The 22,646-nt window shown below is 33.2% G+C and overlaps 2 protein-coding genes across 4 annotated transcripts; both read right to left on the bottom strand.

Annotated features, from left to right (window-relative positions):
* Positions 1-1,572: 1,572 nt before the first annotated feature.
* Positions 1,573-20,655, bottom strand: LOC139481240 (uncharacterized). Of its 3 annotated transcripts, none has more exons than XM_071264416.1 (5): positions 20,265-20,655; positions 14,378-14,548; positions 13,208-13,334; positions 10,982-11,299; positions 1,573-1,767 (listed from the first exon to the last, which is right to left on the bottom strand). In XM_071264416.1, exons 1-5 carry the CDS (start codon positions 20,579-20,581, stop codon positions 1,588-1,590), a joined length of 1,113 nt encoding a protein of 370 aa, XP_071120517.1. In that variant the 5' UTR covers positions 20,582-20,655; the 3' UTR covers positions 1,573-1,587. The 3 variants fall into 3 exon arrangements, with proteins under 3 accessions (XP_071120517.1, XP_071120516.1, XP_071120518.1); XM_071264415.1 differs by having other exon boundaries at positions 13,202-13,334; positions 20,265-20,652; XM_071264417.1 differs by lacking the exon at positions 14,378-14,548 and having other exon boundaries at positions 13,202-13,334; positions 20,265-20,654.
* Positions 5,450-10,177, bottom strand: LOC139482511 (uncharacterized). The gene is made up of 3 exons (XM_071266424.1): positions 9,560-10,177; positions 8,612-8,789; positions 5,450-6,944 (listed from the first exon to the last, which is right to left on the bottom strand). The coding sequence occupies exons 1-3, from the start codon at positions 9,951-9,953 to the stop codon at positions 5,450-5,452; spliced, it is 2,067 nt and encodes a 688-aa protein (XP_071122525.1). The 5' UTR covers positions 9,954-10,177.
* Positions 20,656-22,646: the final 1,991 nt, after the last annotated feature.

Below are 22,646 nucleotides of genomic sequence, written 5' to 3'. Positions count from 1 at the left end.
TGAGTTAGAAATTCACATGACTCAAATTATTAACTTTTTTTATGCAGCCACTTAACAATGACAATGAGGTCTATAGTGTGTGATAACATTGTGTGAGGGAATTCGACGTTTGATGTACCCCTGTTCACTCCAGTGCAATTTATGACAATACCACTGCATCAATCAGAATTATTTTTTTTGCAGTGTTTTAAGAAATGATTTTGCTTTGTTGTCGCGTATTATTTGTGAAACATTCAATGTTTTAAAAAGGCGAATTTTCTTTATAAAGTCAATGATTATGTTGACTTTTGAAGGCCAAACTTTCTACAGCCTTAAATACGCTAATGAAAGATCCAAAAACTATACCAATACATAACGACATGATTATGAAATTATAACAAATCTATTGGTTAACAAATTTTTACTCGTTATTGCAAAATAATGAACTTAATATATCTGACATTTTCTCCATACCCAGTTTACCCCTATACATTTTTATGATGTGGACTGGTCATTGTAATTGAATCGTAGGCAATTTGATTGGATTAAGTTGTTATTAGTTTACCTTCAAACTTGTTTATGCTTTTCATGCATGACTATTGATTAATTAGAACGTGCATGAATGTGACCGGTAACTAAAATGACCTTCAAACTGGACACTGGACGAGTCAATATTATGTTTTATCAATGAAAGTTAAGGTATGAAAGGTAAGAATTGCCACTTATTCGATTTTCACAAAATTTTCGGAATATACAGTTGGAAAGGTTATTTTTTAAAAGCCTATTGTGAAGAGTAAAGAGAAAGTTTACAAATAATACGTTTTGTTCCATTAAACAAGTCATTTTCGTAAGAGAAATACCGAAATATATTTTACGCACGACTACGGCAGGTAAAATTATTATTTATCATAATAAAAAAAAGCATTTTTCAGTCTCATTGGAATATGTTGATTACAATTAATCCCAAACTTAAGAAGTAAGTAACTAAAGTCAAAATATGTCCGATCTGCCTATTTCTGCACATCAAAAGTCAATACGATCGTTTTAAAGTCAATTTCGTCTACCTCACAAAATCTTGTTAGGCACTATAGGACAACTGAAATATGACAGACTAACACTTTGTAACATAATGCTAAGTATACATAGTATGAAGCCTCCAGGACTTCTATGCTCTTAAATATACAGCTTAATACAACTTGACAAAAAAAAAATGGTCATACATTACATGCATTACAACTCATCACTGTCTAGATGCTAAATAAATATAAAGTCTTTCGTTACAATAGTACTTCAGAAGAGTGTGACAAGATCATTCAATATATTGAAAAATCAAAATATCAACTAACAGGAAGTGGGTGTCTGATCAGAAAGTTGCTCACATGATATATCATCACAATTAGGCTGCTGACAAAATAACAATTAATTCTGTTTAGAAGTTGTTTTTCTTTAAATAAGACAAAAATAATTGTTGGACAACAGACATTTAACAGATCAGGTGATGATGACAGTTAACCGTTACTCCTACAGTTAAGGTAACATATTAAATGTATTGTCATGCTGTTTTCAACAATAGATTAAGAAAATAATAAATAAATGTATGTTTTTTACTTAAACATTTACATTATTGAGTCTCATAAAATTTTCTATTAAGATATTTCGAGATTCTTCACAGAGAATGTCATATGGTGGTGAATAGTAAATTGTAGCCTCATCTTGATTGTCAAGTTCTTCATTATTTCTCAGCTTTTCTAAATGTTTCTTTGACATTTCTAAAAGGGTGAATATTACCTACAAATATGAAAGTGAAATTTAAACATTATATCTTAGCAAAATCAGCACCATGTACCTGTTATCATAAAGATTCGAAACTCACTTCTATAAACATGAAAATGCCCAAATCATGAACAATTCTTATGTGAATGTTTAACCGGACACATGGTTATTATCAATTTTTATTACAATCTATAATGAAGACAATCTTAAAAAATAAACCTTTATTACAGATACAGGGTCCATTTAAGGGCATACGATACAGTAGAGATCCCTCGTTGATTTTTTCTTGAAATTTTGATAGAAGGTCAATTTCAATGTGTACTTTTCAAATATGGAAAGAAAAAAGTACCTTCATGACTTACTTTTTGAGATAATTTAGTTCGAAATTTGCATATTTGGAAGAAAATCCCTGAAATTTCATAAATAAGGACTTTTAAAGAAAGTAACAATACTTTTGAACGAAAAGTCATAACTTAACCGGGTTTTTGGTAAAATGTTCCCTTGATCCATGGCATCAACATAATAAAACAATTTTAAGGTTAAACCAAATTATAATTTTCCGGATTTAGATTGCAATATGCGAATTAAAGAATTTGACCATTTTTTTACGTCATTTCGGAAGTGCAGAAAAAATTTGATCGTTGATTTTTTCTTGAAAATTTAACAAAGTGTTCATGAAACAGTACTTGATTGATTGCAAAAGAAAAAAATAGGGGTCCATGTGCTTGTTTTTTCAATAAAAGCCATATACCTTAATATTTTACGACGTCTGTCAGTATGGCGCTAAATTACGTTATGTTAAGTTTTAATCGCAAAGACGTCGTATAATCGTTCCCGCCGTACAAGACTATACTCTCAATTATAATTATATGCAGGTGTTTTCAAAAGCGTTGATACTTATCATAAAAATGCATATGATGGTTCCTTGTAAAATGGCAAAACATTTGTGCTAAACATTTACGAAACTACATTTGGACAGAAACCTTTTTATAATAAAGTAAGGGATATAACAAAGGTTACTAGCAGATTACTTTTTAACTGTACGGCAATAAAGAAAACTCTGATATAAGTATAAAGGTGCATATCCGTCCAACATTAGTTCTAAATTGATTCATGTACTAAAAGAGGATAGAATATTATTTCAAAGGCCTTGATATGGCAAAATGTTAACCAACTTTAAATTGAGTGAGGTGATACAATTAAGTGACAACCGTATATAACCTTCAACAATGACAACCGTACAACCTTCTACAATGACAAAACCGATTCCATATCGTCAGCTTTAAAAGGCCATACTTCGATTTTTCTTTTTCTTTCTACATTCAAAAGATAACCATCTTACAAACTTTTAATATAAGGAGTACTTATTGTTTTACAGTTGAAGCTGTTTCATCTCATTATTGCCTCAATCAACCGAAAATGAAGTTTTAGTATAACATTTCATATGAAGTACAGCAGCCGGTATTAGAAAATGATATTGAACGATGTCATTATCAAAAGATAACTTCCATTACCTTTTACTAGTATGCGGCGTATAGATATTTATATGATATTGGCTTACTTCTTTGTCTAAGAGTAGAGCTATATTGCAAAAACGTTGTTTGATCTGTTGTCCGATCGTCTAACAATATGTTTGTTACTTTTCTTAGAAACAACCTTACTGAATGACTTCATATTTGCTCATCACCTTAATTGAAAGCGACGAGTTTTGACGTGTGTGTACGCTCTCTGATCTGTCTTTCTGCAATTAATGTACATTTGCTGATTTTCAATTTTTCTCTCTCAATATGTTAAAGTACAATACAGATGTACCTATACAAATAAGAAGACTTGATATGATTACCAATAAGACAAATCTCAACCAGAGACCAAATAACGCAGAAGTTAACGACTGTAGGATCGACATGGGACAGCCTTCAACAATGAGTAAACCCCATACCGCAGAATCAGCTATGAAACGCCCCTACAAGAAAACCAGTTCTGAAGAAGCTTTGTTCTTTTATAAAAAAATATAAATACTTGTGTTTGTACTCCTGGCTTGTAACTTTTGTAACCTCTCTCGCTTGTTTTGTACATATTGTAAATATTTATTGTTGTATTTGTTATCTCTGTACCAATGTAATGCATTGGCTTTATGAGAATAAAAAGATATAGATATATACAAATTCAAAACAACTGAAACGGGAAACGTACGGCCTGATTTAACAATGAACGAAATACAAATATGATGCACGATAACGAACCGTAAAGAATGAATAATAAGCTCTTTTATTAGCATGTGCCCGGTTATTTTCTTGTTTTGGTCTACTTGTATTACATCCAGTTTGATAAACAAAACAAAAATACAGTGTGACAGTTTTGGATCATTTGGTACTAATTTGCTTAAAATCAAACCAAAAATGACACCAATATATTTTTTTGAAATCTTTTTAACATACTTTTATTGACAGTTGTTCTGCATACACTTATATATTTTTAAACACTTCTAATGCTCAGATTGGTTGTCACCACGTGCAACACAGTTAATAACACCATATAGGAAAAACATAGAACTCCTTTTGTCATAAGACACTGTCAAACATCCAAACATACTATCCACACTCATCTGTGTCCACACTTGTATATTTTTAAAATATCAATTTTAAATCGGCAATTTTTGTATGTACCAAATTCAAGTCCAGAACAGGATGATACACTCTATTCATTATTTTATTTACGAATAGGGTGTTGTACGACTTTGTCTACTCATGAGGGTCTCGCACGTGCAGTTGGTTATGGTTTTTGTTGGTAGTTTGTTAAATGTGGCTCTACAATGACAATACTCCATACAAAAAAAAGTAAAATCACAAAAATACTGAACTTAGAGGAAGATCAATTAGGAAAGTCCATAATCACATGGCAAAATCAAATAACAAAACGCATCAAAAACGAATTGACAAGAACTGTCATATTCCTGACTTGGTACAGGCATTTTCAAATGTAGAAAATGGTGGATTAAACCTGGTTCTATAGCGCTAACCCTCTCACTTTTGTAATGACAGTCTCATCAATTTCATTTTAAGTCTGCCAAATGCTACACAAAAAAAATAAAAAAAATAAAGACAAAAAATAATTTAATTCCGATTGTTTTTAATTCAAGAAAGTATTATTGTCTTCTGTATCAATAATTAAAAAAACTGTTCTTATGAAAAATATTGAAAAAATTTGTTGAGGATAGCTGTTTTGTCTGTCACTCTTGGTGTTCGATTGATACGTTTTTCAGTGAATACCTGCTGTACACCACGGTTGTTATGATTTTTGTGTATTGATTTAAAATCACCCAACACCAGACCCGATTCAGCCATCCTACGCGCCATAGATTTTGTTAAAAATTTATCAGTTATCACAGTTTCATAAGTTTTCTCATTTCTCTTTGTTTCTGTGTCAAATTTCTGTTGCTCCATTAGGGATTCAATACTGAAAGAATGTAAAAGTAGTTCTTTCTTACCAATGCTCGATTTCTCCAATATACAATTCAATGCTGAAACATCTCCTATTGCGTTGTGAGCATCAAACTGTCCTCCACAAACATGTTCATACACTGTAGTCTGCTTATAGTTTGGAAAACCCGGAAATTGTTTTTTGAACAAAGGCAAGGTATCGACAAATCCCTTAACAACTGTCTTGAATTCAGCAAAACATGTAAAATTCTTTATATTCAAATCAAACGTTTAGAGTCAAATAACTTGGCGTTATGGCCAATTAGTATTACTGGTTTGTATTGACTTAGCCATATTACAAAATTTTGAAATGCTGCTTCTCGGTTGATTGCTCGTATTGGTTTACCATGGTGAAAAAGAACACCCCCTTCATTTGTAAGTCCAGTGACAGCGCTACTCATCTTTGAAATGGGCTTGGTTGGTTGTATGTAACAACTAAATTCATTATCGTTAAATTTACAGGCTATTTGTAGAATTTCACAGTCCTCTTGTAACGAACTGGTCTCCAAGTCAAACACAGCAAAATTACCATCAAAATTGGTCACAGTTTCTATGTTAGGACGATATCGAATCCCAGGTATATTGTTTATCTCAGTGACCAGTGAAAAACCAACATCACTTTTATACGTAGTCCCTTCCACTTTCTCTTTCTTAGCTATTTCTGTCTTTTTTTCGTTATTTGTTTTAATTTTCCTTTTTTTCACCTCTGGTTGTTGGTTATAAATCAGTTGCCGTTTTCGCTCCTTTGAAAGACATTCGCTTTGTTTCTTTGTAATTTTGTTGGGCGATAACCCAGCCTCTAAATGAAGTTCCGAAATGTAATGGTATCCGATATTTTTCTGAGCTACTGTAGCAGAAACTCTGTTCTTCAAACTTTCACTGGCACTATAGCATATTCGCTTTGGTGCTTTAGACGCGAATATGCCATTTAGAGACTCTACATCTTTTGTTGATCCCCCTGGTGCAAGTTTATGTGAATTGTTTAACATGGTCTCAAATACAATGTACAAATCATTGTAAAGGTCATCACCGGATAATGCTTTTCCGCCAGGTAGGGATTTAAAGCTGAAGTTATCATTGTCCGCTTTACACCAATTACCACATTTCTCATGTTGACCAAAAGCGTGTGGAACTATCGAGATAAGTGTTTCCTTAAGTGCATTTTCTTGGTTTTTGTTTTGTGATATTGCATAGGAAAAGCATTTTTGAAAGTACTTTATAACTGTGGTAGTTAAACTTTTGTGTTTTTTTTGCAATGTGTTATACATAGAATTTCCCACCGACTTCCTTGAATGATTTATATCACTCCATTTTTCCACTGGATGTCCCAATCGTTCCTTCACTTGGGACAGTGTGGCAGAATCGTCATCCATCACTAACACACCTACTTGTGTTCCCCCAATATCTTCTAATGTTTTTAGAAGTTCAGCTCCCGTATGTGCCTCCATTGCTTTAGGTGATTTATTCCAATTTTTCTGGCATTCGTGATTTTCTGGTTCTTTACCCAATTGCGATGCTTTTAAACATATCCGACAGTGGTCTGAACATACTTTGAAGTTTAAAACTTTTCCAGTGTTTTGCCCAATTACAGATCCAACACCCGAGTGGCTACTGTACGAACGACCGGAGCCCCTTTTTTGCCAACACATGTCGTATTTAGCCGTTAACTTTGGAATGTCAGTGCCATTTGTGGTTTCTATGTTTAACTGCTCCCTGTAGTGGAAAAAAAATCAAATCTATGAACCATTTCTTAAAAAAAAAAATAAGGGTCCAAAAAGGAGACAAAAGCAAGCAATTTTTAAATGACAATAAGTTGTGTTTTGTTCATTTATTTTTTTTATTTTTGAGAAAATGTACCATCAGGTGAAATACCATAGGGAGAAGATGTGTGAATATAATTATATTGAATAGTATATGGTGGCCGGATGCGGCCATTTCGCCTTTTCGCCTTTTCATGTTTTCTCCTTTTACTTTACAAATGCTAATCGAGAAATCAGTAAAGCAAAAAAGCAAAAGCGCGAAAACACGAAAGCGAAAACGCAAAATGAATTTCTTGATTTCGCGTTTTTGCTTTCTCGATTTCCAGATTTCCTAATTTCTTGAATTTTTGATATCGATTTCCCGATTTTTCAATTTCTCAATTTAGTACTTAATTGAGTATTTCTAACTTTTTTTATTCGAGCGTCACCGGTGAGTCTTTTGTACATGAAACGCGCGTCAGGCGTATATAGAAAATTTAGTCCTGGTATAAGATGAGTTTATTTTCTAGATTACGCTTCCTCGATTGCCCGATTTCGCGTTGGCAAAATGACAGAGGAAAACGCGCAAAACGATAAGGGAAAATAGTCGCATCCGACCACCATAATAGTACCTCATTTTACAAAAACAAAAGGTTTTTTTTTTTAATATCATAGTTTGTTCAGGGGTTGGTCTAAAAAAAATCCCCGCAAGATTAAAGATATTAAAATTAAAAATTAAAGTGATTTTTTCCCCTCACCATTGAAGAAATTGTGGGGGTTACAATTTATTTTGCTAGTTGTTTCATTGTATAAAGTCTGAAGACAGATTCACTATGTATTGTGCAATTGCAGAGTGTAAATCGTGTAATTTCAAGTTGTATGACTTAATTGATTCTTTGTCAGAAACCTATTATTTATTTTATTAAATAACAATTCAAATTCAAACATATATTCCTTTTTTTCTATGAATAAGGCCGTTTGTTTTCTCGTTTGACTTGTTTTACATTGTCATATCGCCTTTTATAGCTGACTATGCGGTATGGGCTTTGCTCATTGTTGAAGGCCGTACGGTGACCTATAGTTGTTAATGTATGTGTCATTTTGGTCTCTTGTGGAGAGTTGTCTCATTGGCAATCATACCACATCAACTTTTTTATATTAGAATTGTATATTGTTTACATTTTTACTCCTATTGTTTAGGGATAGACTTATGCGGTCGTATCCATCTGTGGTCGTATCCATATGCGCTCGGCGGACCAGTTTATTAATCAATTTATGTACTTTGCTGTGATACCGTTTTTGTTTACATTTTTATGGAAATGTGACAATACGTGATTTTCCTATGACAAGCAGCCAAATGAGAAGATTAGACAGTGCAAAAAATTAAAAAAAAACTATTCAGTTAATGCACCCCTCTAGAAATAACAGAAGTTAGCTCACTCGACGATCAAATGAAAAATTATCAAACAAATAAGATAATACCGTTCTGTGTAAAGATGCATACGGGACTGCATTAATGAGACACCAACCCGACAACCCCAAAAAAAAAATATCTAGAGATTTAAGTAGCGGTCTTCAACAACAATAAACATGTCTATACATAGTTACATTCATTATGCCCAAGTTTAAATACTAGTTTACCTTGTTTTCTCAATCTCCTCTTGAAGAGCATTCACACATGACGTTTTTGCAATCTCCGAAAGCGGCTTTTGAATCTCCCGTTCCCGTTTTTTTAAAGTCTTGGCTGTTGCTCCTGGAATTCCTAGCGCTGTAACAAACTTGTTAAGTTGTCTTGGACCAATACCAGCCTCAATCATACCTGCAAATTATTACATTTTTTGTGTTAATTGATTTAAGAAGATGTGGTAAACTCGTCATAGATACCAGGACTAAATGTTGTATATACGCCAGACTAGCGTAAGAGTGCTAATGAGGCTACTCTCCAAGTCACAATTTATAAAAGTAAACCATTATAGGACAACCCATCTCAAAAAGGCAAAATTTGTGAAGAGTTAAGTATTTTTGCAATAAAATGATTTCCGTTCAGATAAGTGTCCGTTATATTATCGAATACAGCGCATATTTGAGTCACAATAGTGATCATATTTCCAATAAATAGCAAAAGGTTAATACTTTTTAACCATTTCTAAAAATATTCAGGTGCCAGAAAAAGGCCGACTCCTGTAGCATGTGGTCGTTGGTTTTTTTTCCGTTTTGGACATTATTCAGTGCCATTATATTTATGTACTGTTACACTGATCCTCCTTTTAATGGGGTTTATGAACTAAAATTATTCACAACTCGTCTTCTTTAAACCAATACTTTTTTAGTTTTTACATGGTATTTATAAACAATACTCATTTATGAATTATAATAACATATACATGTAGAGTTACATGTCTTTATTTCCACATGTACATGGATCTTGTTAGGAGGCACATCAAAAAGTATACTCAGTGTGCTGATCTTATACAAAGGCCAAAGCAGGTAAGGTATGTGTTGTCTCATTAAAATAACATGTTAATGTGATAAATTTGCAATTAGATATTTGCCACTGGACGACAAGCAACTATCAGTACTTATAATTACCTATTGCAGCTTTGGTGTTGATGTCAAAAATTGCAGGTCCTTTTGTTCCGTAATGTGTTTTATTTGTTAAAATGTTGTTAAGCATATTACAGTTCAAGCAACGAATTGTGAGATAGCTCCCAAATCCTTGCAGTTTTTCTTTTTCCATGTTAAGTAGATTCAGCTGGGCAGTGCAGTTAACGTTTTGACAGCTATTCAGTGCTTTTGCTAGACTGAAAAGTTCCACAATTCGTCTACCATCTTTCCATGATATCCCGTCGGTACTTTCCTCTGTGTCTATAACCATTTCTTCACTGTCAGTCAAAGTCGTATTTAATTTGTTGTTGTTCATTTCCAGTATTTCTTTTGATCTGCCAGCCCTTCGGCGGATTTCTCCGTCTTTCAGAAACGGCATGGCCGATTTTTCAGCAGGTACTTTTTTGAATTTCGCGCAACTGGATTTATGACGTCAGTGTATATTCCGCGAAATTGTAACTTCATTTAAAGCGACGTCGCGAAACGATAACGTTCGTATTAGAAACATCGCGAAACTACAACGTTCTTGTTACCAACGTCGCGAAAACAACACGAACAGTTTTGAAAACGTTATTATCTGCCCCTGCTACTGTATCGTATTCCCTTAATGAGTTCACAATAAACTTGATACTGTTCATGAGCGAGTGTGTATGTGTTTGTGTCTTGAAGTTGAAAAGTTTACAAAATAGACTCAACTTGACTTGTTTGTAAAGTGCTGTAAAATATTAAAATAAGAAAATAATTTAGGTTCATTTTAACATAAGTAGGCATTAAATTTGTCTTAAAAGGTATGCTTTTTAAATGCAACGCAAAGTTAGACAGAAATATACAATTCCTTACAAGTATTTATACTGCAATCACCTATTTTACTATACAGATAAGTTAGCTTTATACGTCAATGACCTCAACTAACCTATACACCCCGCCTACTTACCGGAACTACTGTATTTCATCAACAACGTCACGTCACAACCATGACAACGTGTAGTAACAATGGTCAAACTTTTATGAATTTAAACTTGTTATGTCTTCAAATTGGTAATTTATATACCATGTTTATTAAATGTTATTAATTAAGTTCATTTTCCCTTTCTAATTTCTTAAAATGTCAAGTTCTTACAGCCTGGACTACGCTCATAGGGAAATACCCCAAGTTAGTACCCCAAGAGGGAAATTCCAAACACTTTTTTTTTAACAATATTTGTTACATATTTTTTTTATATTTTTTTTAATGTTTTATCGATTTCAGTATAAAAACAATATACGTAATGAAATTTATTTGTATTCGTCAGGAAACGGGAAAATGCTCGGTTGAACCTCGCATTTCCCCCCTTTCTAAGCCCCATACAAATAAATTACATATTTCAAGACACTATATGTGTATTGTCTAAATATACAAGTACTTACAGATGTTTCAATAACAATCATCCCAAATAGTTTGAGAGTATCAGTTTCCGAATCTCCATAGAATTTGTTCAGATTCAGAAGAAGTTCCCCACCATGCTGTCCTATTGCTCTCTCATTTGTTATATCAAGTATTAGGGGTGGTGCATGTTTATCTTCAGTGCTGTATACTGGTCTCTTTATGTTGTACCCTTCTGAGTCAGTACTGCTGTCAGAGGTATCAGTAGATGATTCACTGATGTCCAATGTGGAACTTCTCATTCTTTTTCTTCTTTGTTGTGGTCTTTCTTGATTTCTTTTTGTTGTCTTTATGTTCTTTACCTACATAAAAAGAAGTAATTTACTCTGTAATAACCTATTGAAATGTTTACTTAACAGTCAATGCTTCTGGTAGGGGATGTGTGAGTGCTTAGGAACTTAATTAACACCACCATATTCTTTATGAGTCTGTCCTAAGTAACAAGCCAGTAGTTTAGGAATTGTCATTGGTTATATCAGTCATATTTATTTTTTTGGTAAATTGTTTTTTTTTAAATTCATATCTACATACTATGTATTTATTAGCTATAAAGTTTCATGAAATTCTATGGTCAGGTTTTAGGGGAGTTGCCATGAGTAACAGTTGTGTATTGAGGCAAAAATTCCAAAGTTCAAAGGGGCATAACTCCTATGAAAAAAATGAATCATTATTTCTTGTCCATATGAATGTAACCATAGTATATCCTAAGCTATCATCTATAAAGTTTCTTAAATTCTGTTGTGTAGTTTCAGAGGAGTTACAAAGACAACCTATAACAGTAGTATATTAAGCCAAGTGTAAACGGCCATAATTCCTAGAAAAAAATTCAATCATATATTAAATTCCTGTTCATATCATGTCTACATAATATGTACTTATTAACTACAAAGTTCAATGAAATCCTGTTGTGTAAGTTAGTGTAGTTTTAAAGGAGTTGCGATGACAAAATCGCAGTAGTATATCTAGCCCAAAAAGTGCAAAGAGGCATAACTCCTAGAACAAACATTGCAACATTATTTTCTGTCCATATACACATTTACATTCTATGTCCAGATTAAATTTAAAGTTTCATGATTTCTGTTGAGCGCTTTCATAGGAGTTGTGATGACAATAACAGAACTGTCGACAAAACTGACAGACAGAGTCGTTAAAAACGTTTATACTCAATGAAAAAAATAGCATAAGTATAGATATCTGATGCAAAAACTGTGTGGGTTATTATATGTTATTCAGGTCTCAGACAGGGTATATACTGTGACATTCCCGGCTTAGAGTTTATATCCCCTGAGCGGAAGGCGAAGGGGATATAAGCCCTAAGCCGGGAATGTCACAGTATATACCCTTTCTGAGACCTGAATTACACATATATTACGGATTACCCCTGACTTAATGTTATTTTCCAGTGCAGGTATTTGTTGACAACACATATATATTGAAAAACCCAACCTGATATGTTCGGCATACGTGAAGGATTTTCTAATTTGCTGTGAACATAATTTTATCGTGTATGTAATAATTTAGAATAACACTTTTAACATCAAATTAAAGTATTAAAAGTGTTAATTGCGTGATTTTGTATCAAAAATATATTATTGACTGAAGCACGTCATTATTTTCCCTCTGAGAACCTCTGACAGTCTGATAGCTTATGACTACGTCACATAGTAACCGGTGTTATGATGACGTTTTTGAGGTTCCAATTGGGGATAAAAACGTCGTATATACCCCGGCAGTTTCCTGAATATAAACTGACATCTCTGTGTTGTTATCCAATCAGAAACATCAACATATTTGTAATCCGTAATATAATAATATATATGATATATATGCATAGTTTTAGTATGAATAAAGGGAAATGGTTGAATAGCAACCAAATGGAACCTTCAAAAATATCAACAGTAGCTACAAAACAAAATTAAAATAGTCTTGTCAGACGTCATAATTATTTGGACTAGAGGTTGGTGTCAATTAACAATACGTTTAAGTGCAGAGAAATTAAAATCAATTCAATACAATTAACTATATATACAAATGTATAAATGTTTAACCTACAATAGAATGTTTTACAAATGTACTTGTTCAATAATTTTAGCGAAATGTTTTTTTTTTCTTTTACTTCCATAGTGTAATTTGAAATACTGGAGAGAACACTGGCCCATTATTATAAACATAGGACAGAAAGTACTATCAAGTAATATTTGTACCTTTACAATTGAAACACATGTGTCTGTTCTTTCCTGTCTAAGTCCAAGTTTGAAGAGATGTAGATCTGCATCTGATCTGACTGTCATTCCTCTCAAATTGGTCCATGTTGTCTGCTCAGTTGTAGAAATATTCCTGAAATAGAAAATAAATCCCTTTTTTCAACTTTACATGTACATATTTTAAGAAATACCTACTGTTTTAGTATAACTGAAATTTTGGTTGTGGTGATTCTTACCCAGACATTTTTTAGAATATATGCATATACATTATATATCTGTATACTGAAAAATCAGAAATTATTGCAATGTTTTTATTATTATGAATAATGCGACAGAGGTGTAAACGCAATTATTTAAACTTGCATTTTGAATTATTTTATATGACATGTATGAATAAAACAGGATTCTTTTCAAAATCGTAAAAATTAAAATCGCATTTAAGTCTAAAATTACAAAATCGCAATAATAAATGCACGTAATAATTTCTGAATTTACAGTATGGGGGATGAAAATTATTAGGGCCTTTAACTGCCCTTACATAGAGAATAAGGATGTCATGTATCTACACACAAACAAAGACATTCACAAATCTTTCTAAAACCAATATTGTCTGCTGTTCTAAGTGAAATAAGCCGAAAAAACTATTATAACATGTACATTTTACATGTTTTACCATTACACATATTGCATGCATTGGGCCTTTAAATCCATGTCATTTAAAATCTGGTGCCACTGTGGACAGTTGTCACATTAGCAATCAGGTCACATTTAAAAGTATGTCTGTTTCCCCTCCCCCGGGTCTACTCTTTGTAAACAGACCAGGAAGGTAGGTTCTTTTTTTTTTTTTTTTTTTTAACTGGATGTGAATGTCATAGCATGGTCACATGAATGGTTTGACTTGTCCAGTGGAGGCCACTTATCAGTTGTTTGTGCTCAATTTGAGTGTATCTATTTAAATTATCAATCCTTCTGCTTTCAAGCACTTTCCAAAAATGGAAACAAATTATATTCAGGAAAAAAATAATTTCGATTTTTTTTGTGAAAAATAATTTTTTGACCCGGGGGCTTATTTTTGACCCGGGTGGGGGAAGGGGAAACAAACATATTCTTAATTTTGGCCTCATACAACATTTCTTTCTTTTCATATATGAAAGACAATCCTATCAAAATACTCACACTGTTTCTAGACAGCATAAATCTGCAAACCCACAAATAAATTTTGAATAAACTCCTTCATATGATTTTAATTGTCTATGATGATCTTGTATATCAGATAGAAGTCTGTCATAAGCAGCAATAAAGCGCTTTACTTTTTGTAAAACAAAAGCTTCTTTCATTGTAATTATCCTGAAAGTAAACATAGAGGATACACATCATGTACATATTTAACCCTGCCGCAATTTTGCACCTATCCCAAGTCAGGAGCCTCTGACCTTTGCTAGTCTTGTTTGTTTTTAATTTTAGTTTCTTGTGTATAATTTGGAGTTTAGTATGACGTCCATTATCACTGAACTAGTACATATTTATTTAGGGGACAGCTGAAGGATGCCTATTGGTGGGGGAGTTTCTTGCTGCATTGAAGACCCATTGGTGGCCTTCGGCTGTTGTCTGCTCTATGATCGGGTTGTTTTTTTCTTTGACACATTCCTCATTTCCATTCTCAAATATATGTACTAACATTGGGAATGCAGACAAACTTGGTTATAAAGAATTCATATATCAATCCAATGAGTATGACACAAACATACAATTTAAATGTGGTAGATTTTGGCAGTGGGGAAATTAATTTCCTAATATTATCTCCAATTTAAAGAATAAAAAGGAATAAACATATTTTTCTGATTTTTATATCAATCTGATTAAAATCAAACCTCTCAGCGCTCCCGTTTCTGATATGTCGGGAGTGCTGAGAGGTTTGATTTTAATCAGACTGACTTTTATATTTTCTTCTTCCAGTTTAAAAGCAGAAGCGATTATTCTGCCACTGTGTTGCACCTGAAGTCCAAAGAAATTGAAATATATACAATTTTGTGAGAGTTAAAAGTTAAAATCCTATATATTCAGATGCTTTTTAAACATAACAGGCTATTATTTGAACTTGGAATTATTTTTAATTATGGAATTTGCTTGATTTCTTGTTATTGAAATTTTTAATAAATTCCATGCTTATTCTGTACTGAAATGTTCTGTGCTGCGCACAACACTTTCTATTACAAAGAGAATAGTATATTTCAATAGAATGTACTGTGCCGCGCACAACACTATCTAACCAAAATACATTGTATGGAAAGTGATATTAACCACTCAAAAAAATCATAACACCAAATAAACATGGAATTTATTAAAAAATTTAAACACAAGAAATTAAGCAAATTCCATAATTAAAAATAATTCCAAGTTCAAATAATAGCCTGTTACATGTTAAAACAGTGTTTTTGTCTATTTTGTAGGCCAGGCCTTGAAGCATTCAACATGTTCAAGTCTTGGGGCAGTGATTGTTTAAAGTGGTAAGGCATTCCATTCCCTTATGGCATGTATGGATTTTGGGTAGAATGAAATTTTCCTTATGTCTGTCATGATAAATAGGAACCTGGTAACATCCAATAAGAGCTGCTCTTGATGCTCGGTTTTATGGATTTAGCCTAGATGTTGCATATACTTGACACTGGCTACGGTTACATGAAAATGTAGCAATAGAATAATCATTGTTACATTGGAGATTAATTGCCCAAATGCAGTGTTGGGTAAGGAACCAATTAATAACGAGTGTAAAAATAATAATAGAGTGTACGTACGGTTACATTGCATTATTGTTACATAAATGCAAAATAAAACTTGAAAAATTTTATTTATTGAAGTGAAATTTGCGATTTCATGGATGTTGCATACAATTTTTTAATTTTTTATCTACAATGTCAGTTTCTGCAAATCCTGTATGTTGTTTAAGGAAGTTAGTCCAATGCATTTTGGTGAAACCATACTTTATTTAAACTTGCAACCATTCCAAACGAGTGATGCAGCAATGTGCAAGTCTGTATTGCATATTGTAAAATTCCATTTTGCACTATCTCTTTTTGAAGTTAACGTAAAAGAATTTTCAATGTCTATCATGATTCATATAAAACAAGAATGTGTTCCTAGTACACGAATGCCCCAACCCCACTATCATTTTTTTTTATGATCAGTGGACCGTAAAAATGGGTAAAAACTCAATAAACTGAAAGATCATATATCATACAATGTAGGAAACATGTATACTAAGTTTCAAGTTGATTGGACGTTAATTCCATCAAAAACTACCTCGACCAATTTTAAACTTTAACCTGAAGCAGGACAGAGGGACGGAAGAATGAACAGAATGACCAACAGACGCAGACCAGAAAACATGATGCCCATAAAAGGGCCATAATAAATGAGGCATTAAAATAGATTTTATCTCTTGCGATGTTTAAATTATATTGCGAAGGCAATACAGCGATGTTAACATTTGAAGATATATTGAACCTGGTGGAATCAGTGCTTTCATTTTTCAAGTCCAGGCCTTGCTGTCATAAAACACGAGCACTATTTTTGTACTCAGACTCAAGATTCAACCAATCAAAATACTGGAATTCATGTTTCGAGAATGGTTTTAGTGCTCCAAGCACTGAGCAAAGTTTTATGACTTCCAGTGGCAGATCCAGAGGGGGGGTTCTGGGGGTTGGAACCCTTCCTTTTTTATTGCCGATCAATGCATTTGAATGGGGACATATAGTTGGAACCCCCCCCTTTATTCTGGGTTGGGAACCCCCCCCCCCTTTTTAAAATGGCTGGATCCACCCCCGACTTCAACCCCAGATATTTCATTTATTATGTGATTGTAATTTCACTCTTATTGGCGAAAAAAAAAATAAGAATCAAAACTATAGGGTTTAAATGTTTAAGTTTAACATGTTTAATGAATCTAGCGTACATTGAAGTGCATTAATATGTAACGATAACACAATGTAACTGCAGACTCAAATATGATAATTTTATTATTATTGTTACATGTAACCGTAGCCAGTGCCTATATATTAACTAGACCATAAGTGATGTTTGTGAGTGACTTGATTGCCCCACTTTTATGTTACATAAAATTGAGAATGGAAATGGGGAATGTGTCAAAGAGACAACAACCCGACCAAATAAACTAGAGGCTCTAAAGAGCCTGTGTCGCTCACCTTGGTCTATGTGCATATTAAACAAAGGACACAAATGGATTCATGACAAAATTGTATTTTGGTGATGGTGATGTGTTTGAAGTTCTTACTTTACTGAACGATTTTGCTTCTTACAATTATATCTATAATGAACTTTGCCCATTAGTAATGTTCAGAGAACTATATTTGGTAAAAATTTACATAAATTTACCAAATTAATGAAAATTGTTAAAAATTGACTATAAAGGGCAATAACTCCTTAAGGGGTCAATTGACCATTTAGGTCATGTTGACTTATTTGTAGATCTTACTTTGCTGAACATTATTGCTGTTTACAGTTTATCGCTATCTATAATAGTATTCAAGATAACCAAAAACGGCAAAATTTCTTTAAAAATTACCAATTGGAGGGCAGCAACCCAACAACCAGTTGTCCAATTCATCTGAAAAATTCAGGGCAGATAGATATTGACTTGATTAACAATTTAACTTCTTGTCAGATTTGCTCTAGATGCTTTGGTTTCATAGTTATAAGCCAAAAACTGCATTTTACCCCTATGTTCTATTTTTAGCCGTGGGGGCCATCTTGGTTGAATGGCCAGGTCATCAGACACATTTTTCAAACTAGATACCCCAAAGATGATTGTGGCCTAGTAGTTTCAGTGGAGATTTTGTAAAAGATTACTTAGATTTATGAAAAATGGTTAAAGATTGACTATAAAGGGCAATAACTCCTAAAGGGGTCAACTGACCATTTTGGTCATGTTGACTTATTTGTAGATCTTACTTTGCTGAACATTATTGCTGTTTACAATTTATCTCTATCTATAATAATATTCAAGATAATAACCAAAAACAGCAAAATTTTCTCAAAATTACAAACTCAGGGGCAGCAACCCAACAACCGATTGACCAATTCATCTGAAAATTTCAGGGCAGATAGATTTTGACCTGATAAACTTTTTTATCTATGTCAGATTTCCTAAAAATGCTTTGGTTTTTGAGTTATAAGCCAAAAACTGCATTTTACCCCTATGTTCTATTTTTAGCGATGGCGGCCATCTTGGTTGGTTGACCAGGTCACACCACACATTTTTTTAAACTAAATACCCCAAAGATGATTGTGGCCAAGTTTGGATTAATTTGGCCCAGTAGTTTCAGAGGAGAAGATTTTTGTAAAAGATTACTTTAATTTACAAAAATTGTTAAAAATTGACTATAAAGGGCAATAACTCCTAAACAGGTCAACTGACCATTTTGGTCATGTTGACTTATTTGTAGATCTTACTTTGCTGAACATTATTGCTGTTTACAGTTTATCTCTATCTATAATAATATTCAAGATAATAACCAAAAATAGCAAAATTTCCTCAAAATTACCAATTCAGGGGCAGCAACCCAACAACCGATTGACCGATTCATCTGAAAATTTCAGGGCAGATAGATCTTGACCTGATAAACATTTTTACCCCGTCAGATTTGCTCTAAATGCTTTGGTTTTTGAGTTATAAGCCAAAAACTGCATTTTACCCCTATGTTCTATTTTTAGCCGTGGTGGCCATCTTGGTTGGTTGACCGGGTCACGCCACACATTTTTTAAACTAGATACCCCAATGATGATTGTGGCCAAGTTTGGTTTGATTTGGCCCAGTAGTTTTAGAGGAGAAGATTTTTGTAAAAGCTAACGCCGGACGACGGACGCAAAGTGATGAGAAAAGTCAGACAACAACCCGACCAAATAAAAAACAACAGCAGAGGGTCACCAATAGGTCTTCAATGTAGCGAGAAATTCCCGCACCCAGAGGCGTCCTTCAGCTGGCCCCTAAACAAATATATACTAGTCCAGTGATAATGAACGCCATACTAATTTCCAAATTGTACACAAGAAACTAAAATTAAAATAATACAAGACTAACAAAGGCCAGAGGCTCCTGACTTGGGACAGGCGCAAAAATGCGACGGGTTTAAACATGTTTGTGAGATCTCAACCCTCCCCCTATACCTCTAACCAATGTAGAAAAGTAAACGCATAACAATACGCACATTAAAATTCAGTTCAAGAGAAGTCTGAGTCTGATGTCAGAAGATGTAACCAAAGAAAATAAACAAAATGACAATAATACATAAATAACAACAGACTACTAGCAGTTAACTGACATGCCAGCTCCAGACTTCAATTAAACTGACTGAAAGGTTATGATTTCATCATATGAACATCAGGCACAATCCTTCCCGTTAGGGGTTTAGTATCATACCATCATAACATATATGAGAAGAACATAACCCGTGTCATGCCAACAACTGTTTTTAGAATAAATGTGTTTAGTTCCGATGCAAAGACCTTATCAGTGACTCAATATTAACGCCAAAATATGCAATCCTTAATGACTTGACAACAGTATCATAATTATATCCCTTCTTAATAAGTCTATTCAAAGGTTTTGTAAGTTTCTGAGGTGAATACTGACACCTTTAATTTATGCTTTATAAAGAATATTTCCATAAAAAATTGGATGTGAAATACCTGAACGTATTAGAAGTCTGCATGTTGAGTTATATTTACGAATGATGTCTTTATACCGATGATAAAATTTAGTAAATGTTTTGACTAGTTTGTGATATCGAAAACCCTGGTGTAATAATTTTTCAGTAATACATAAATTTCTCTCGTTAAATCAATAAATTCCTTTTTAATTTAAAGATGTGTCATCCTAAACTATACAACTAAATCTTACTTGCGCCAGAGACATATAATACAATATATAAGTCTTTGCTTGTGCACTACCAAAATGGTTGACAACACCTGTAAAAACGGTATAAATATAAACTCTTTGATGCTTTTCCGCAAAGTACGTAAATGTGATAGAGAATGTGATACTTACATGTTTGGATCTTTTGTTAGTTTCTCATATAATACAGATATTGTTGACTCAACCACTGATCTTTGAAACTTCAACTTTAACACTGATGCATCAAACTTCAACAATTCTTTCACAGAATGAATATATGATAGTTGATCTTCGTCGAAATCTGTCAGAGTGTTTATCTGTTTTAGTATTTCTAATGGGTCATTAGCAAAGTCTTCGGCATAAAAAATGTTCAGGTATTCAAGATGACATCTTTCCCACTCAGACACACTGTCAGGTAAATCAACTCTCTGTATACCTCGATGGTCCAAGTATGCTTTACGCTTAGACATTTCTGTACAGCTTCAAAAACTAGGGATTACAAAATTGGGGAATTCAGAGGGAGAGGAAATGTAACGCAAGTATAAATGTTAATATAATTATGTTACCTGTTACGTTCTATAAATCCCTCCTCTCTCAGGAAAACACGAAATTATTTTACCAGTTGTTTTTAAAGTGTGTGTAACACAATAACACGGCCGACACTCGGCTAACCGAGAGATTGGTCGGTTAATCTATATTGAGTATGCGGCTATATCGGCAGTGGGTCTGTTAATCGGGTTGGCTATACGTCTGTTAAGAGTAAAACGCACAATTTAATGTTAAACTCGATCAAATATACAGATTTTTGGCATATATATTATAAGAATTAAATCAAAAAAAGAAAAGTGTCTGACAAAATGATATCTATCAAAGAACATTTTCCACCTTTAAAAACATTTCATAGTCTGCGCAGTTTTCAGTAAAAGTAAAAGGCGTCGCGCAAGTATGTAGTATTTATGATTACACGCATAGCAATTTTTTAATAAAAGGCGAAACAAACAATTTTAGATTTCATTTAAAAGACACAAAATACTACTTTGGTTCTTAAATATAAATTGACATTAGTAAATATTTCATAATTGTAATATAACGTGAGTAATACCACGTTTTAGTGAAAATTATGTGAATAAAGTCTGTTAATGGGTTGGACAATTGAAATTGTGTCAGTTAAGAGTTATTTAGCCACGAAAATAGTTGTGCTACCTTTATATTTTCCCATTGAAAATGTTAAAAATGAGATGTTCTTGAGTTAAAAAAATATTGTAAGGGTTCCGTGGAACCCAGTGTCTCGCCTACTTTTGCTGTAAATCGCAGGCTCAACAAAAATGAGGAAAAAAATCAATAAAAATAGTCCTCTTGATACTATCTTATGATTGTAAGAAGCTTATGTCCAAGTTTAGTAAAAATTTAGGATAGTGAATGAATCTAATAAATGTTTTGAAAACATTAACTGCAGACTGTATGTAATGTTAACTGGAAGAAAATCTAAGTCCATTTAAAAGTAAAATACAGAATAAATGGAGTTATCTTTTTACAATATTTACTTCTGGATACTATCTTATGATCATAAATAAGCTTCTGTCCAAGTTTGGTACAAACCCAGGATAGTTTAAGAAAGTTATTAAATTTTTAAAAACTTTAACCACAGAGTGAATGTAATGTTTCCCCGCAGAAAAACTAAGTCCATTCAAAAGTAAAATACGGAAAAAAATGGATTTACTTAATTACAAAATTTACTTCTCGATACTATCTTATGATCATAAACAAACTTCTGTCCATGTTTGGTACAAACTAAGGATAGTTTAAGAAAGTTATTAAAACTTTAAAAACTTTAACCACAGAGTGAATGTAATGTTTCCCCGCAGAACAAACTAAGTCCATGATTTATAAGTAAAATACGGAAAAAATGGAATTTTATTTTTACAAAATTTACTTCTGGATACTATCTTAATATGATCATAAACAAGCTTCTGTCCAAGGTTGTTAGAAATCCAGTATAGTTCAAGAAAGTTATTAAAATTTCAAAAACTTTAACCACAGAGTGAATATTTGTGGACGCCGCCGCCGACGACGACACCGACGACGACGGAATGTAGGATCGCTTAGTCTCGCTTTTTCGACTAAAGTCGAAGGCTCGACAAAAAATAATAATACGATGCAACACTATCCTTCCAGTAAAAGCATTTTTATTTTGACTTTCTTTGCATTTTACTCAAGAGTGTGTCACTTCAATATAGCGTGCCGGATGATCTGGGTTGGTCGCTGGAATATGCATAAATTTATTATTAACGATTTCAATCAGCCTTAATTTTTGTGTCTGCTCAAAGTAGCATGTTCTCAAATCCGATTGAACGTGTCTTTCTAATACAACACAGGGTACATATATAACGTGTTGTCGCTTTCATATGCACATGACATATGTCACTAGGTGGTACCCAACACTACAGGGAGATAACTCTGTAAAGTCAGTGATACGTTTTAATTACGTTGTGTTGTAAAGGGAATAATAAGCTTTTCGAAGATCAAAATTGGTGT

This window comes from Mytilus edulis, chromosome 7, assembly GCF_963676685.1.
Source record: "Mytilus edulis chromosome 7, xbMytEdul2.2, whole genome shotgun sequence".
NCBI lineage: Eukaryota > Metazoa > Mollusca > Bivalvia > Mytilida > Mytilidae > Mytilus > Mytilus edulis.
Note: the sequence above shows the minus strand (reverse complement) of the source record. Positions and strands in the feature narration are given on the sequence as shown.

Coding starts and splice junctions, on each gene's coding strand:
- LOC139482511 (XM_071266424.1), bottom strand. CDS start 9,953: ATGCCGTTTCTGAAAGACGGAGAAATCCGCCGAAGGGCTGGCAGATCA. Junction 8,790..9,559: donor CAACACCAAAGCTGCAATAG/GTAATTATAAGT, acceptor AATAATTTGCAG/GTATGATTGAGGCTGGTATT. Junction 6,945..8,611: donor GAGGAGATTGAGAAAACAAG/GTAAACTAGTAT, acceptor TTTCCACTACAG/GGAGCAGTTAAACATAGAAA.
- LOC139481240 (XM_071264415.1), bottom strand. CDS start 20,581: ATGTCTAAGCGTAAAGCATACTTGGACCATCGAGGTATACAGAGAGTT. Junction 14,549..20,264: donor CTAACAAAAGATCCAAACAT/GTAAGTATCACA, acceptor GTTTACTTTCAG/GATAATTACAATGAAAGAAG. Junction 1,768..10,981: donor TGATTGTTATTGAAACATCT/GTAAGTACTTGT, acceptor TCATATTTGTAG/GTAATATTCACCCTTTTAGA.